At 45.3% G+C, this 17,144-nt stretch overlaps 1 protein-coding gene across 4 annotated transcripts in view; it reads left to right on the top strand.

Annotated features, from left to right (window-relative positions):
* Nucleotides 1-17,144, top strand: part of LOC123369505 — a 182,007-nt gene that overhangs the window by 152,599 nt on the left and 12,264 nt on the right. For all 4 annotated transcript variants that reach the window (XM_045015161.1, XM_045015158.1, XM_045015159.1 and 1 more), the window contains 5 exons: nt 4,807-4,916; nt 6,438-6,486; nt 8,960-9,080; nt 10,396-10,490; nt 13,376-13,441. In XM_045015161.1, coding sequence (XP_044871096.1) covers nt 4,807-4,916; nt 6,438-6,486; nt 8,960-9,080; nt 10,396-10,490; nt 13,376-13,441 — 441 coding nt within the window. The remainder of the gene's footprint in view (nt 1-4,806; nt 4,917-6,437; nt 6,487-8,959; nt 9,081-10,395; nt 10,491-13,375; nt 13,442-17,144) is intronic.

The raw sequence follows: 17,144 nt of genomic DNA, 5'->3' as shown, positions 1-17,144 counted from the left end.
CCTGCACAGATTCTTCTCCCCGTACAGCAATCAAATCCAGTGTCTCCCGTTGGGTCCATGCTGGAGCTCGTTTACGATTCTGGGGGGATTGCATGGTCACCTGTGCTGCTGAGCTCGCCACGCTGACCAAACAGGAAATGTTCCCGGGGCTTTTCCTGTGTACCTGGCTAGTGCATTGGAGTTCAAAGTGCTGTCCAGAGTGGTCACATTGGAGCACTCTGGGATAGCTCCCGGAGGCCAATACCATCGAATTGTGTGTGCACTACCCCAAATTCGACCCAGCAAGGTTGATTTTACCACTACTCCCCTTGCTGGGGAGGAGTACAGAAGTCGATTTTAAGAGCCCTTTAGGTCGACGGGATGGGGTTGGTTGTGTAGACGCATTCATTTTAAAATCAACCTAACGTGGCTAAATTCGACCTAACCCCATAGTGTAAACCAGAGCTGTCTCTCTAACCTCCTTTTAGCCAAGATGTTATCTTTCAAGATACTCTTTCTTGGTAAGTTTTGATACCTCACTGTCCTTGTTCACGATGGCCCCCAGATGGTCGAGGTAATAGCCCTGATTTTTGTCAAGATAGCATTGAGTCGCCTTTTGATATGCCTTCCCTATCTTCCTCCATGCAGATTAACACTTGTTGGTTATTGTTGAGGACATCAATATCTCTTGCCAATTTTCCATGGTCCTGTGATGCCACTACAGCACTTCCCAAAGTGGCACCAGGACTATCTGCTGTGATCGTGAGGCACAGGGCTGAATGCCATCTGTAATGATGGCCTTAGATTTGGGTGTAATGCTTTTGAAGCTACTGCACCGACCTGGATGTTTATATTACAAGTTTCTTTGTGTTAGCCGCTAGTGAGGGAGTTTGAGCATCGGAGGAATATGACTCATAGGTGGAACTTGATCTCTCATACATGGGTGGTGGGTGGAGCCTCCCTTTGGGGAGGCCAGCCCCCAGATCTACCCCTTCTGCCTGGCCCCCCGCCCCAATCCCTGCGGCTGAAATAATGAGCCTCGTTTCCACCCGGAGGAGCCCTGAGTGTCATCCCTCCCCCACCCCCGGCCAGAGAAGCCCCAGGCTGGCCGAAGCTTCGGATGTCGAGGCCCCCAACCTGTCCGGAGGAGCCCCGGCCAAGCCCCTCCCTACTTTCCCAGAAGAGCCCCAGCCCAGCTGCGCTGTCCCTTTCTCTCCCCCGGCCCCAAGACGCCTTGGAAAAGCCACAGTGTGACAGTGTCTATTTCCAAAGAAGAACCTGAGCTTTTGATATGCCCCATGCAGGTTCCGGGGTGGCTGAGGAGGCGGTATATGCTACTCCGCTTCCTGGGTTATATAGCACAAACTGCCTCCTTGGTCACCCCCGGAACCAGCATGGGACATAATAAAGCAAAGATGTCCCCTGCCAAACTTGCAACCAGGTGTCTGGAGGCAGTGGCAGTACCTGCCTCCCATGCATCTTTTGCCATCACATTTCTATCCCCCAACAGGGTGGCTTTAAAGCTGCAAGAGGGGAGGAAAAGTGGGAGTTTGCCAGAGGAAAGAAGTGCAGATCTGTCAACTTTTGCCAGTTGTTTTTAAAAGCTTTATGAAATGGGACTAGTCAAGTTGGATTTACAGTCGGTATTTCTAGCTAGTGGCATCTGTTCTTCTGTCTGCTTAAACATCCCCAGGGCTCAACAAGAGAGTGCAGCTGACCAGAACAATCCAGCTTCAGAAGTCCACAAATTACTTGAAAATGAAAACATAGTCCCATTGCTTGTAGTCTGTACAGCTAATGAGGGGAGAGAGAGCTCAGTGGTTTGAGCATTGGCCTGCTAAACCAAGGGTTGTGAGTTCAATCCTTGAGGGGGCCATTTAGGGATCCAGAGCAAAAATCTGTCTAGGGATTGTTCCTACTTTGAGCAGGGGGTTGGACTAGATGACCTCCTGAGGTCCTTTCTAACCCTGATATTCTATGATTCAACCTTCATGATTGAAACAATAGCTCAGGGCCTAATGCAAGGTATCTGCCATTCAAATCCCAAGATGTTGTGACTCTGTTCTTTTACATGCTAGTGGCTTTCTTCTTCTCGGCTTTAGGATTGCTTTGCATACTAAATACTGTACCATGGGCAGCTCTGTTCACTGAGCACAGGGTGCTCCTTAGAACAAGTGCAGTCTCTGAGCAAGTGCATTCAGTTCATAATTATACATGAGTGGGTGTGAAAGGGGAGTTGTTTTAGCAGGTCAAGAATCATTGCTAAAGGTGGCTCTGGAGTCAGCTCTAGTTCCCTTTGTGTAGCCTCTTAAGGGACTCCCCAATCAGTGGAGATTGAAATGTTTTTTGTGCTAATAGGAAACATTGATTACATTGGAGTTACTTTGTTCCTTTAGTGAGTGAGCTACCTGCAGGAGGTTAATAAACTTGAATCAAAGTGCCCTAGTGTATGTAGTAAGGGTGCCTCATGTAGCCTGCTTCCTTGTAACATGTAAGAAGCCATAGGGTGCAAGAAAGGATATCTGTAGTATTAATGCTAGAAAACTAAACCACTCCTAAGCGTCACATTTTACTGCTCCCTTCTCTTCATTTTCCCTTAGCTTGTACAGGCAATAACTCTGTACGGGCCCTAGTTTCAGTGTCTCCTTCACAAACCCAGTTACAAGTTCAAAGTTAATGCTACTGCTACAAGCCCCAATATGTAAAGGTCACAATCGCCTCTGAGCATTTTCTGCGGAGGATGGAAAACCCACATGCTATTCAGCCAGTGCCCGAGTTGCTATTAGGTAGATCAGGGCTGCTAGTCAGTTATGAGTCTGAAGCCGGCTCTGGGTGTGATGGGCTCTTCTAGCCAAAACTCAAATTGATGTGGCAGCTTTAGGGGAAATGGCAACCTACGGATACAATAAATTGGATCCACAAACATCTTTAAAGCAGTGGCTCCCTACCATCCGTCTGCATATCTATTACTGATACTCGAGGCTTCCCACCTGTAGGTTAATGAGGAGCCTCGTGCTGGCTCCAGTGTGGCATCATTGTTCAGTCGTGTGCACTCTAACCTGCACTTACACCTCAGGCTGCTCCAAAACTCAGTGGCAGAACATTTCATTCACTAAATAGCCTCAGGGGCTTAAAGAACAAAAGGACAATTATGTGGTTGCCAGTGGTATCTAAGGGATATGAGTTCGGATGCCTATCTACAGCATGGTGATTCTTACTTGCATGCACACACTTAAACTGAGTGCCATCTTTGGGGTGGTTAGTAATTCTTCTGTGGGGCATGTTTGTTAAGGGCTGGAGGGTTTTTCACCTTGAGCAAGGATCCTGTATTAGGGTGAGATGAGCATATAATAGTGGTTTCCTTCAAATACGATGGGCCCTGCGCATTAGCAGGCATCAATCCTTTTAGTCAATGCCACCATTGTTTTCAGTGAATGTGGCTTAGAGAATAAGCCAGCAAATCTCTTTGCAAAGGGGGACTCTTGCTATGTATTTAACTTTTATTCCTAACCGTACTAGTTTACTAGTCTTGGCCCCATCCCTAGCGGACAAGCCAGAACCCCTCCTCAAGGCTCAGTGTAATCTCTACTCAAAAAAAGCCCCAGGAAGGGTTAATAGGCTTAAGATGGTTTTGTTTCTCGAGGGAGGAGGGAAATTGTAATTAGCAATCAAATCATGGAGCTGCTTAGACCATAAAAATTTGCACCGCACAGCATCTAGGCTAAGAATACCTAGGGGGTCTCTGCTATTGGTCTATGAGCTATGTATTAATATGTCTTATTTTTCTAAGCACGAACAGCCGTCTTGGTGCTTTACAAGACAAAATATAACACGATCTCTGTCCTGAAGAGCTTCATAGGCAACCATTGATCCACTGGATCACGGTGTACGCATCAGAGATCGGAGTAGAAACAGTCCATTCTTAAAACCTACTGACGTGGTCCCTTGATAGAAATCTTTAATGTTCGGGTGCTCAGATTTGGCATTGGTGGTAGTGGATTTATTCTAGATTTCAGTGATGAGTGTGCTGCTTAATCTTTTCTCAGGGATAATTCAATAATAAAGAAACCTTTAAAGGAAAGTAGTGCACAAGCCTTGCTGCACTGCCTGTGCACATTAGGTCCCGGTGGTGGGATTTATTTAATAGAAATTCCTATGAACAACACTTCAGGATGTACCTGATTGTGTCCCTCTGCACAGATTAGCACATTTTCTATATGTTTCTGGTGTGCTCCTGAACAGAAATGAGAACAGTGTCTGCATGTACCTGGCACATACGACGACACTGAGAGGGTTAAGTGGCTTCAGACTCATTGCTCTCAATGGCAAACTAACAGGCAGAAGATGTCTCTTGTCCATGTCTGATAGACAGGTCCACGTTCCCACTTCCACACTTTTTCCATAGTAATGGAATCAGAAATGGAGGGACCAGACCTTGTTAAAATCTCAGCTTCTTGATTTCACTTTGTCTGAAATGAATGAACCTGAAATGCTGCCTGTTACGAGTGCAGTATCATTGAGAAAGACATATGGAAATGTTCCTGAGGATTTTTCCCTTCTCCCAGCCTCATAAAAATGCTGGGGAGGAAGCGAGACTAGTAATCCATAGACAGGCTGCATTTTTGTGCTCGCTCTCCAAGTCTGCATGTGTTTCTCTCCTGTTGTTGCTTTATCGTTAAATACCGAAGAGTTACAGCCTGGCTGATGATGGTTCTGAGCTCCATCTATGGAATGAAGAGGTCTCTTCTCTTGAAATGTTCTATTTCTAGAGGTGATATATGTGGCTGTTTAATGGCTTTCCTTTCTCTGTCCCTTACTTCCATCCAGAAAATGAAAGAACAAGCCAAGAGCTTCTCATCAGAAATCAAGCAGATAGACTTAGATGTAAACCGCACCTTTCGAAACCACATCATGTTCCGGGAACGATATGGAGTCAAGTGAGTATTGGATACATGGTTCCAAAGTGTCCATTATTGGGAATCTGTTTTATTCTCTGTCTGATCCCTTGACTGACCATCACAAACGTATCAGTTTGATAGCCCCAGGGCTGAAGTGCAGGCTTTCAAACAGGTACCACACATTCAGCAGCATTGTCCCTCTGTCAGCACACCTCTGACTTGGCCGGACCATGTCTAGTGGTGAGAGGGCTGCTTGGTTTCCATGCCCAGTCAGTGCCTCTTCTTCTGTGACTGCTAGTCCTTAGCTAGGAGGCTTCAGGCTGCAATGCAGAATCTAAAGAAACCAGGGAGATAAAGTGGGGGGGCAAATGGATACTTCTTCAGGGCTCCAGCAAGGATACAGGGCTCCCCTGCCTCCCAAAGGGGGAAAAAATAGCTGCATTCATGGAAGGAAAATATAAACCTTTGGTAGGTGCAGTTGCTGAAGTTGCTACACAGCAACTGATGCACTGGCGTTTTACATATCTGTCCGCTACTTATTAAGCTTAAGCTGGGTGAGTTACCTCACTCACCTTGTCTCTCTAATATCCTGGGACTGACCTGGCTACAATACGGAATAATCTACTCACACTCTCACACTCACACACTCACTCACTCACTCCTGCCTGGTTGCACAGAACAATATTTGCGCTGTTTCTGAGGCAGTTATGCAGGAACACCGACAACATTAAGGCTACGTCTTCACTACCTGCCGTATCGGCGGGTAGCGATCGATTTTTCAGGGATCGATATATCGCGTCTCATCTAGACGCGATATATCGATCCCCGAACGCGCTCCTGTCGACTCCGGAACTCCACCACCGCGAACGGCGGTGGCGGAGTCGACGTGGGGAGCCCCGGTCATCGATCCCGCGCCGTGAGGACGGGTAAGTGATCGATATAAGATACTCCAACTTCAGCTACGTTATTCACGTAGCTGAAGTTGCGTATCTTATATCGATTTTACCCCTTAGTGTAGACCAGCCCTAAGAGGTGACATTTTCCACACATTTGAGTGAGGCTGGAAGTGAAGGGATTTTAGCTATAGAGCACCCACTAGTGTTGATGGGAGTCATATTGCTAGGTATCTACTAGTTGCACTGTATATTTATATCCTAGTTCTTCTTTAGCTAACACTGAAGGTGTGAGAGGAAATATCTCATAATAAACCAAGATGGTGGTGGTTTTCTGAGTTTTATAGCCCAGCTGGACTGCTTAAAAAATGGATGGGAGGGTGCTGAAGACTATATATGTATTTGTGCATGTCTTCTTAATGGAGCTGTTGGTTTGATGGTTTCGTTGTTCTGGTGGTATTCCTCCATTGGGGAAAGAGAGGCAAGCCCTGTTGCCATAAGAGGTGTAATGTTTACCTGGTGTAATTCTCTGAGTTTTGCATTGTTTCAGCAGAGGAATTTGCAGAAGCTACGGTAAAATGCACCCTTGCTTTTTGTGAAATACTTGTTGAAGTGCAAGATTAGCTCCTCAGACTAGCCAATCTTAACGTCCTCTCTTTCTACCTAGGCAGCAAGCATTGTTCCATGTCCTTTCGGCATACTCTGTTTACAACACGGTAAGTAGATCCAGCTAAAAGTGAGCACTCCGGAGTTGACTTCTTTCTTGACTTGCACAGTTCATCTTCCAAGTGTTTAATTGGAAGGCCTGATGATTGAATACAGAGCTCCAATGGTGCATCTTTGACAGTAAACATGGAGGAAAACCAAGTTAGTTATCTTCAGAAGCCACATGTACAGTAGGTAGTGGGTTCTTTAAACAACTGTTTTATTCCCATGCATAATTCCAACTGCCTGTGATATCCTGAAGGTTTGATTGGGATGGAGCTCAACACAGGAAGATAAAACTGCCCTTTACCATAATCTTTTTTTTCTTCCCCTGAATGATTATCCTGGGAGTCTGGCCTGCTGTCCAAAGAGAGCATCTATCTGTTTTTTCTCATGATTTCTATCCCTGTGTTTAGTGGTATCCTCATGGTTGAAGACTGTAACTTCTTACAGTATGTTAATCATTTTCAGCTGACGGGTTTAGAGAACAGTATGTGTAAATGAACTACAGAAATGAACAGTCTCCATCTGCCAGTGGAGGACAGTTAACCCAGAAGATCTAGATTGGCATAGTGGACTTGTAGACAAAAAAACATCATCCCTCCACCCCAAGCATACTTAGGGGACTGCTGAATTTCCCTTTGTATTTTTAGGACTAGCATGTTGAAGGGAACCCCAAATAGCATCTGAGGAATACACTGTTTATTATCCTATACAGTATTTCCTGAAATAGCTGTAACATTATTTGTGACTGAATTTTTGTAGTTAGGGTTCACATTTCCTTAGCTTACACAGCATAAAAAATGAGACTGGAAGATGTAACATTTGATGATGTGCAGAGGCCCATGTGAAATTAACTTAGCACTCTCTCAGTTCAGTTCCCAAAGGCAAGTGTCCATCTCTCTCCCACACATAATTGGCAACCTGGCTAGTTTTCTCAGCTAAGATACCGTGGAGCCTGATCTACCCTCTCACCTCTCAAGATAGACTTCCAGGTCTAAGCTAGAGGAAGCATGGGGAAACTGCTGCTGCTTTACTTGCTGTGGAACCTGTGCTATGGATGAATAGGAGACTTCAGTCTCCATAGATGTTAAGCTGACACTAAGGACTTGGTGCAGAATCCACTGATATCAAGTGGTGTCCTAAATAATTGACTGTTTGATCTAATAGAGATCTGGTGTAGAAGTTCACAAGGAGCTATCTAGCAATTAAATGATAGACTTGAAGGAGAGATTTTTTTTCAAAGGTCCAAGTAGCAGTTAGGCATCTAAGTCCTATTGAAAGTAACTGGGTGTTAGAGTCCTGGGCCTCTGAAAATCTTTCCCAGTCATTCTAAGGGCTAGTCTACACTTACCTGCCGGGTCAACGCGGTGAGTTCGACTTCTCGGAGTTCGAACTATCGCGTCTAATCTGGACGCGATAGTTTGAACTCCCCGCGCGCTCCGGTCGACTCCGGTACTCCACCACTGCAAACGGCGGTGGTGGAGTCGACCTTGGAGCCGCAGACTTCGATCCCGCGATGTCTGGACGGGTAAGTAGTTTGAACTAGGGTACTTCGAGTTCAGCTACGCTATTCACGTAGCTGAACTTGCGTACCCTAGTTCGACCCCCGCCCTTAGTGTAGACCTGCCCTTAGACATAGTTGCTGCAATCATGAGTTTAACCACAGTATGGACAGAGCCAGAGATTGAATAGCAGCTGATGTTCAAGTCCATGGGACTGGCTTAGTTGAACAGTAGAAGCATAATGTAGTATCCTATAGGAGCTGTGAATCTGAGAATAAAGAGCCCTTGAACAGTGGGAAGGGAATGCCCAGGTGGGATTTTCAGAAGCACCTAAGTGACTGAGGAGCACAAGCCCCATTGAAAGTCAGTGGGATTTGTTCTCCTGCTTTTGAAAATCCTATTCCTAGAGCAGTGGCTTTCGTCCTGGGGGTCCGCATATAGTGTTTAAAGGGGTCCACGAAAGGTGACTTGTGAAAATAAAGTTTCAGATGCCAGAAAAGGCATTCCGTTTGTCTGGTCAAACAAACGTATGTGAATGCTCCCACCTGCAGGTCAAAACCCAGAAGTGTTATCGTTACCATAGTAGCCCACAGTTTAGCGCCCTTTCTCATGCTGCATCAAATGCTGCGCCAAGCATGTGCAACATTTATAGTTGAATTCTGTTCACTTAGTTTTTAGTCTAAGACTTCTATGGCAAGGGTTTGCAGACCACTGGTTGAATTTCCAAAGGGTCTCACCTCCATTTGAAAATTTGTAGGGGTCTGCAAATGAAAAAAGATTGAACACTCTCTGGCAGTGGTTTATCTTTGGAGACACAGGTATCCTTACCTGTTGAAAGTACTGACGTCTAGATGTTTTTAAACAAAGCTGTGCACTCGCCTAGTGAAAACAGTGGCAGTCACATGTGTACCTGTGCACAGCCCAATATGTTTAAGAATGAGTGTCATGTAAACATGTATGTGCTGCTTGTCCCTTCCAGGAAGTGAGCTACTGCCAAGGGATGAGTCAGATTGCTGCCATCCTGCTGATGTATTTAAATGAAGAGGATGCCTTTTGGGCACTGGCACAACTACTGACCAATCAGAGACATGCAATGCATGGTAAGCCTTAGCAGCAAAGCAGAACTGCAACCATTCCTGTAGACTTCACATGGTGGTTGATTAGACTTCATGCTGCTGCTTCTTTGGTCAGCAAGAGGAAATCAGCAGTCAGATGTGTACTCCACCCACTTCCTGCTCTTGTCCCCTGATTGTCTGAAACATATTTCAAGGCTTTATTATGTATAAAATGACCGAAGCATGTAGCCAGATTTGGCCCTTGCATGCGAACGAGTTTATAATTGAAAAACTTGGGGTTTATCTGCACTGGACTTTCCTGATTCAAGGTAATTAACACATTTGTAAAAGCTAGTGTGATCCAGGATACAAACATTTCATGACAGTCAGTTAACTCTAGGTTTAAAAATAATGTCTAGTGTAGACTTACCATTAGGAACCATACATAGTGCGCTGCTTTAAACACACTATAGAATGCATTCCCTAATGCATTTGTCCAAACGGGTTCTGGGAAATGTGGTGTACTATTTTACACCAACCACAGTAAAGCTTCTTTCATTTTATTGTGATTTTTAAACTAAAGAAGTGGGGTTTTTTAAAGTCTCTGTGCAGAGGTTTTTGGTTTTTTTTTAAATAAGAAGGTTTGTGTAATTTAATAGCTACAGAAGATCATAGTGAGGGAGCATTGAAAGACGTTGCCCAAATGCTTCTTGCTTTTATTTATACTGTCATAAAACCATCACATATTTTGCTTTAAAAAAAAAAAGGCTCTTGCCATATAAGGAGAGGGCATGCACGGAAGACAGAACTACCGTCTGACTTTATTATAGCTTTCTTCTATGTCTGGGTTAAAATGTGTCTGCCACTAAATTATAGTGATTATAAGCTCGTGTTGTGCTCCCATTGTATAGCACCTGTTTACCACTGTTTAAGTCTGTTCTAGACCCAGAGAGGTGCCGTATTGCCAAGCATACCTTGTCATGCAAATAAAGGGCCTGATCCAAAGTCCATGGCAGCCTTTACATTGGCTTCAGTGGGCTCTGGATCAGGCCCAGATTGTAATGGAGTGCTTAAGGTTTGACTGGTCTGCTGTGGAGGAGCAGTTTCAGAAGAACCAGCATTGGATGCCAGAGTAGGGTATGTTGCAGAGTTTTAGACGCAGCCCAAATAAAAGGGGTAGAACCTAGGCCATGCAAGACAAAAGGCCATGAAGGGCCTGATTTGCAGAGCATCCTCAGTTCCACTTGATGTCAGTGGGAGATGTGGATGTTCAGCATCTTGGAAAATCAGCCCCCCATTCTACATCTGTCATTACTTTTAGGTTTGTCTCTAATTGCTTCTGTGTATTTTTCTTTTCAAGGGTTTTTCATTCCCGGGTTCCCAAAGCTGCAGAGATTTCAGGCCCATCATGAGCAGATTTTAAGCAAACTATTTCCGAAGCTGAAGAAGCACATGGTATCTTTTTGTCAACCACCTGCCCATACTCATGTCATGCTTACATTAATTGCTTTAATGTTAACTTGTTCTGTTAAATACACTCCTACCCTAATGTACAGCTAATCATACAACTGCTTCCACCACTGAAGAGGCAGGTATTTAGCTAACTCATTTGTCTCCTAAGTATTTCTGAAGTGAACAGTTCAGGTTTTGTGGCTGGCCACCAGCATTTGTGCGAGAGATTTTAAAATCTGGAGACTTTCCTAGAAAAGGCAGGAACAGGAAAATGTAACCAGGGCATGTGTGAACGGAGTTATTTCATGCACTAACCAGGCATTGCTATGTCATGCTGGCCATAAAACCTGAAAGGTATTATCATCTTCTTGCTATTACAAATGCTGGAAAGCCCAGAGCTTTCCCCTTACATTTTGGCTCCATGCTGCACATTTGTTTTCATTTAACATTCTCCCATGCCAGTCCTGCTGTATGAGGACATTTCCTTCCTTCCAGCAGAGGGACACATTAGAACTGATGCAGTGTCATTCAGTTTGCTGGCTCAGGATCTCCAACTGTTTTTGTCTCCAGCAGCTGGTACAACACCATTTGTTGGCTGGAATGGCATCTGCAGTATGGGACTGAGACCTAGCAACTAGCCAGCTATTTTGTGACACTCGCTCCTCCTTTTCTGCATGTGTTTCATATTTTGGGTACAGATGCTCCCCGACTTACACAAGCGTTCCGTTCTGGAACGCCTTGCGTAACTCGAATTTTGCGTAAGTCGGAAACGTATACCCAGCCATTATGCAAAAACAAACCAAAAAAAAGCCCCCTCCTATTTCTAGCTTACGGAACTTTTTCCGTAAGTGTGGATTTGCTAAGTTGGATTTGCTTAACCCCTGCATTCCTAGCAGGGCTTGGGGGCAATATCTCCAGGAAAAGCTGTTTATGTTGTCATAATCTGAAATAGCTCTTGCTTGGTGCTGCAAATGAGCCCACCCCTGCAGTAGAAATGTAACAGAGCCAGGCTAGTTTTTCACTTAATTACTGCTGTTATGAGAGAGAGGTGGCGGGGGAAGGAACGCTGGATTCCAGCCAATAGGAACAAAAATACCTGCATTTGAAGTGACTCCATGAGCTAGTAACCATATTTTCCTGAAGGGAGAGCATGCTATGCCTCTGCAAAATGGGGTATGGGGTCCGCTGTTAGAAGAGGGGCCCATGTCTGTGCTTTGACAATACACCCCCCTGCGTAATGTGATCATACCAGGTGCTATTGTTAATAAACTTTCCTGAGCTAATTCATGTTTGAACACTTAGTAGTAAGATTTATATCCTTGTTTCTGGCTGATCTGTCCAGTTAAATAATATCTAACCGTTTGGAAAGTGAAGGTAACGGAGTGGAGGTGGAAGCTGAAGAGACTCTGGAGGGATACAGGGAGTTTCTTGCTTGGCAAAAAAGGAGTTTGCTGGAAAAGAGAAGGTAGCTGGGCACCCCTGGAATCCCAGCTGGACTGGTGGGGAGTGCAGCTGACAGGAGGGGTAGTTCTGGAGGTGTTCCCCCTTGTTTCTGGGGCTCCTCCCTCAGTTTGTCTTTTCTGATAGCACAGCAGTTCTTCTCTTGTTTTCATACAGGTGCATGTGTTGCACATCATCCCTCCAGTAAGGCACACCCTGCAATTTTTCACCTAGCACCAGAGTGAGGGGGGAGCAGAAGGAGAGCAGGCTTGAAACTAGTGGTCGCAAATGTTCAAAAGGCCCATTTAATAAGGATCCAAAAATTCACATAGCCATGAACACACTTGTCTGTGTGCTGTTGCCCTCTACTAGATCGTGTCCAAGCTGCTCAAGTATGTGGGAACCTGTCTCCTTCTAGTGCCAGCAGACCACACAGGCAATGAACCAGTACAACTAGTTACGTGTCTCCTTTAGCTCAGCAAGTAAGGGCTTGTTTTGGAGCCTGTTATGTGAATGTGGTGTAGCAAACAATTTTGTCTCTAAGCATGTCTAGAATTATTATAGGATGCTTCTCTTCTTGCCTATGTCAGGTGAGCATCGTGAGGTTTGATTGTTTGAATCATAGAACCACAGGGTTAGAAGGGGCCTCAAGGGTCAACTAGTCTAACCCCCGCCAAGCTGCAGGATTTGTTGCGTCTAAACCATCCAAGACGGGTGGCTGTCCAGCCTCCTTTTGAAAACCACCAGTGACGGAGCGTCCACAACCTCCCGAGGCGTCTATTCCATTCCCCTGCTGTTCTTACAGTTAGAAAGTTTTTCCTGAGATGTAATCTAAATCTGCTATGCACGTAGTTTGAACCCACTGCCTCTTGTCCTGCCCTCTGCAGCAAAAGAGCAACTTTTCTCCATCTTTTTTTTTTATGGCAGCCTTTCACGTATCAGAAGACCACTGTCATGTTCCTCCTCTTCTCTTTTCCAAACTAAACATACCCAGTTCCTTCAGCCTTTGCTCATAGCACTTTGAGATCCTTGAATGGAAGAGGTGTAAAAACAATGTTATTAATTGGACTCATTTGTGTTTCTGTTGCCTGAACTTTTTGCAGACCTCTCTTGTCTGGAAATTGGGCCAGAAAACCCTCTAGCACAAATGCCTTTTCTGTGGCATGCTGGCACTTGTATGGGGCTAAGTCTATCTGGAGCAGCTGAAACCAGGGGTACAAATGTAACTACAGTGAGGCTCGGGTTTGGGTTGGTCTTACTGTCATTTAAGTAGGGACAGGAGACACATTTCAGATGAGATGACGCTTCATAGACCCGTCTGAAGCCTGACAAACCATTTCCAGGACCTCGGCCAGAAATCAGTATTTAAAAAAAACATGAGTTTTACACAAGGCTCCAGCAGCCGGTCCAGTGAAGTAAACATCTCTTTGCTTGCTGTCTCATTCTAGGACAAGGAGCAGATGACAACGGGGATTTACACAACCAAGTGGTTCCTGCAGTGCTTCATTGACCGGGTGAGGGCTGTTCTTTGGAGAGCTTCTACTTGGCAACCTGGATCCAGAGTGGATTTTCTCTAGTGTATCTGGGAATTTTTATATATTTTTCTAATAAGATTCTATGAATATTTTATAGGCCAAGATATTTTGCATATTTTCATAAAACATATACCCAGCAGGAGACAGGCCTAAAATAACTGCATGCCGCTCAGACGGTCACCATGAATAATAGATGGAAAGATGATTTTAGGGCAAAAGTATAGGCGTGGCAGTCAGATTTTTATTTTCCTTGGCTCTGCAACAAATCTGCTAAATCACTTACCCTCACTGAGCATCTGTTTCCCCAGCTTTATAAAGAGGATAATACTTACTTCAGTAGGGTGAGTTCATTACTCTCGTAAAGGACTTTGAGATCTTTGGATGGAAGGCAGTATAGTATAGTCCTGTAAAGTTCATGTACTCTGAAATAAATTAACTGCTGTGACCAAAATTTTCAAACTTCAGCAAATAAATATAGACTCCTGAGTCCATAATTAGGTATCACAACAGAAATGGCCGAGTTGTCGAAGGTGTTAAGCCACCTGCAGTTCTCACCGACTTCACTGGAAAATGAGGTTGCTCAACACCTTTCACAGCCAAGCCTCTTCTGTTTAAATTGGTCTGGCTGCTGGCATAGAGCAGCTGCCAATGGCCCCTACAGGATATTCCAGCAGTCAGGAATCAAATGAGTGTAAAGGAGCCTGTCCACTTCTTTTTCCCGGCCACACTTCTATGGTCAAAGCCGCAGGGAGCGGCAAAGGAGCCACTTCAGTGGCTGTGCCCCACAAAAGATTCCCCTACACTGATGGAATTCCCACACTGTTGGCTTGAGGGCAGCTTTGTTCCACCAGAGCAGTGCAAAGCTGCCTTAATATAGATTCATAGACTCTAGGACTGGAAGGGACCTCAAGAGGTCATTGAGTCCAGTCCCCTGCCCTCATGGCAGAACCAAATACTGTCTAGACCATCCCGGATAGACATTTATCTAATCTAGTATTAAATATCTCCACAGATGGAGATTCCACAACCTCCCTAGGCAATTTATTCCAGTGTTTAACCACCCTGACAGTTAGGAACTTTTTCCTAATGTCCAACCTAAACCGCCCTTGCTGCAGTTTAAGCCCATTGCTTCTTGCTCTATCCTTATAGGCTAAGGTGAACAAGTTTTCTCCCTCCTCCTGATGACACCCTTTTAGATACCTGAAAACTGCTATCATGTCCCCTCTCAGTCTTCTCTTTTCCAAACTAAACAAACCCAATTCTTTCAGCCTTCCTTCATAGGGCATGTTCTCAAGACCTTTAATCATTCTTGTTGCTCTTCTCTGGACCCTCTCCAATTTCTCCACATCTTTCTTGAAATGCAGAGCCCAGAACTGGACACAATACTCCAGTTGAGGCCTAACCAGCGCAGAGTAGAGCGGAAGAATGACTTCTCGTGTCTTGCTCACAACACACCTGTTAATGCATCCCAAACTCACGTTTGCTTTTTTTGCAACAGCATCACACTGTTGACTCATATTTAGCTATGGTCCACTATAACCCCTAGATCCCTTTCTGCCATACTCCTTCCTAGACAGTCTCTTCCCATTCTGTATGTGTGAAACTGATTGTTCCTTCCTAGATAGGAACATACTAGACAGGCCCAGGATCATCCAGTTAAACAGGCCATGGTCTATTCTGCTGATTTTTGTGTCCAGCCTTGAAAATAGCAAAGCTTTCACATACTTGCAAAACTAAATATAGTAACAACTTTCCAAGGTAGGAAATCCATTTTCAGGTTGTCTCAGATTGAATTTTTTTCACCTTATGGTCCCAAGGAAGGAACATTGTAACTGCAACTCTCTGGCCAGCCAACCGTGTGAACAATTGTTTTAAAACCAGAATTGTAGCTCATAATACACGCACAACCCTAAATCGGTCCTGAAAACAAAGCATCTCTGTGCTACGTTGGGGTGTTAATCGGAAGGTTTATGGTACATTCTATGCACTGTCATTCCTGAGCAGATCAATCCAGTTAGAATAGCACTGGGGCAAAATACCCATGCCATCTGTTATGGATTGTGTCCGATTCCCCTTGCTGGCAGACCACCACAGTGCCTGGATGGCAATCCAGCATCTGGATTCCCTGGTGTTTTAAGCTTCAAGTCTGAACAGATTCCAGGCACTGCCCCAGTCTTGGGGTCCCTTGATGCTCTTTGAGTGCAGACCCTCTGTCTAGCGCCACACAACCCTGAGAGCTGTAACCAGGCACTCCTGCTGCCTAACCCTTGGAACCAGTGCTGACTCCTCAGCCTGCCCCTGTCATTTAAACGCAACCTCTCCCAGAATCCCACCAAAGGAGTGAGCCTTTAGAGATACAATTTAACTCACAGGCCACATGGTAGTTGTAGCATATAACACACACACTGCACAGAGTTCTACAGTGCTGTTGCTCTTTAATAAATTGCATGAGACATACACAGATCCATACAAAAATAATACGTCCTACACGCGTTTCCTCTCGCTCACATTGTGTGTTCGTGTAGGCGGGATCTCCCCTGCTTTGCCTCACCCAGCTCCCACAGCAGTTTACTCATCTTAAGCTGGTGAAAAATGGCTAAAGAGAGAGAAGAAAAAAACCCAGCTTCTGCCCTTTATCACCTTCCTGTCTCCTACATCAGGTGACTCCCTGGTCAGCCTCAACAGGGGACCACAGTGTATTATGGGTACCTTTGTTGCTAGGTGAGCTCTCCCCTGTGTGACAAAGTTCCTCCTCTACCTTGGTGGGTCCTGCGCTTATTGGCAGATTTGCTCACCTCAGTGATCTTCCCTTCTGGTGGAACCCACAGTCTGGGTCAACTCCTCCTGTGTCTGATCAGGAGTTGAGAGGTTTGGCGGGAACCCGGGCCTGCCCTCTACTCCGGGTTCCAGCCCAAGGCCCTGTGGATCGCAGCTGTCTATAGTACCTCTTGTAACAGCTGCATGACAGCTACTACTCTCTGGGCTACTTCCCGATGGCCTCCTCCAAACACCTTCTTTATCCTCACCACTGGACCTTCCTCCTGGTGTCTGATAACACTTGTACTCCTTAGTCCTCCAGCAGCTCACTCTCGCACTCTCAGCTCCTTGGACCTCTTGCTCCCAGCTCCTCATGCCCCCCACAAACTGAAGTGAGCTCCTTTTTAAACCCAGGTGCCCTGATTAGCCTGCCTTGATTGGTTGCAGGTGTTCTAATCAGCCTGTCTGCCTTAATTGGTTCTAGCAGGTTCCTGATTACTCTAGTGCAGCCCCTGCTCTGGTCACTCAGGGAACAGAAAACTACTCATCCAGTGACCAGTATATTTGCCCTATACCAGACTCCTGTACCCCACTGGTCTGGGTCTGTCACACTTGAAGGTGTCCCACACCTTCTCCTGGTGGGGAGGCAGTCTGTTGTTTAGTGCTGTTCCATGTCAAGTAACGTTAAGTCAGTGACCCTCTTTTGTTACCACCTTTGGTATTTCGATCCAGCATAAAGGCAAAAGCACAGAGAGGCACCAACGAGCCTCAGATGAAATTGGCAGATTGGTACAGATACTTATAGGGAAAGGGTTCATAACGGGTTGGCAACCTTTCGGAAGTGGTGTGCCGAGTCTTCATTTATTCACTCTAATTTAAGGTTTCACGTGCCAGTCATACATTTTAACGTTTTTAGGAGGTCTCT

The sequence above is a fragment of the Mauremys mutica genome, chromosome 4 (genome assembly GCF_020497125.1).
Source record: "Mauremys mutica isolate MM-2020 ecotype Southern chromosome 4, ASM2049712v1, whole genome shotgun sequence".
Classification (NCBI taxonomy): Eukaryota; Metazoa; Chordata; order Testudines; family Geoemydidae; genus Mauremys; species Mauremys mutica.
The sequence above is the reverse complement of the archived record's forward strand: the minus strand, read 5'-3'. Positions and strand labels throughout refer to the sequence as shown.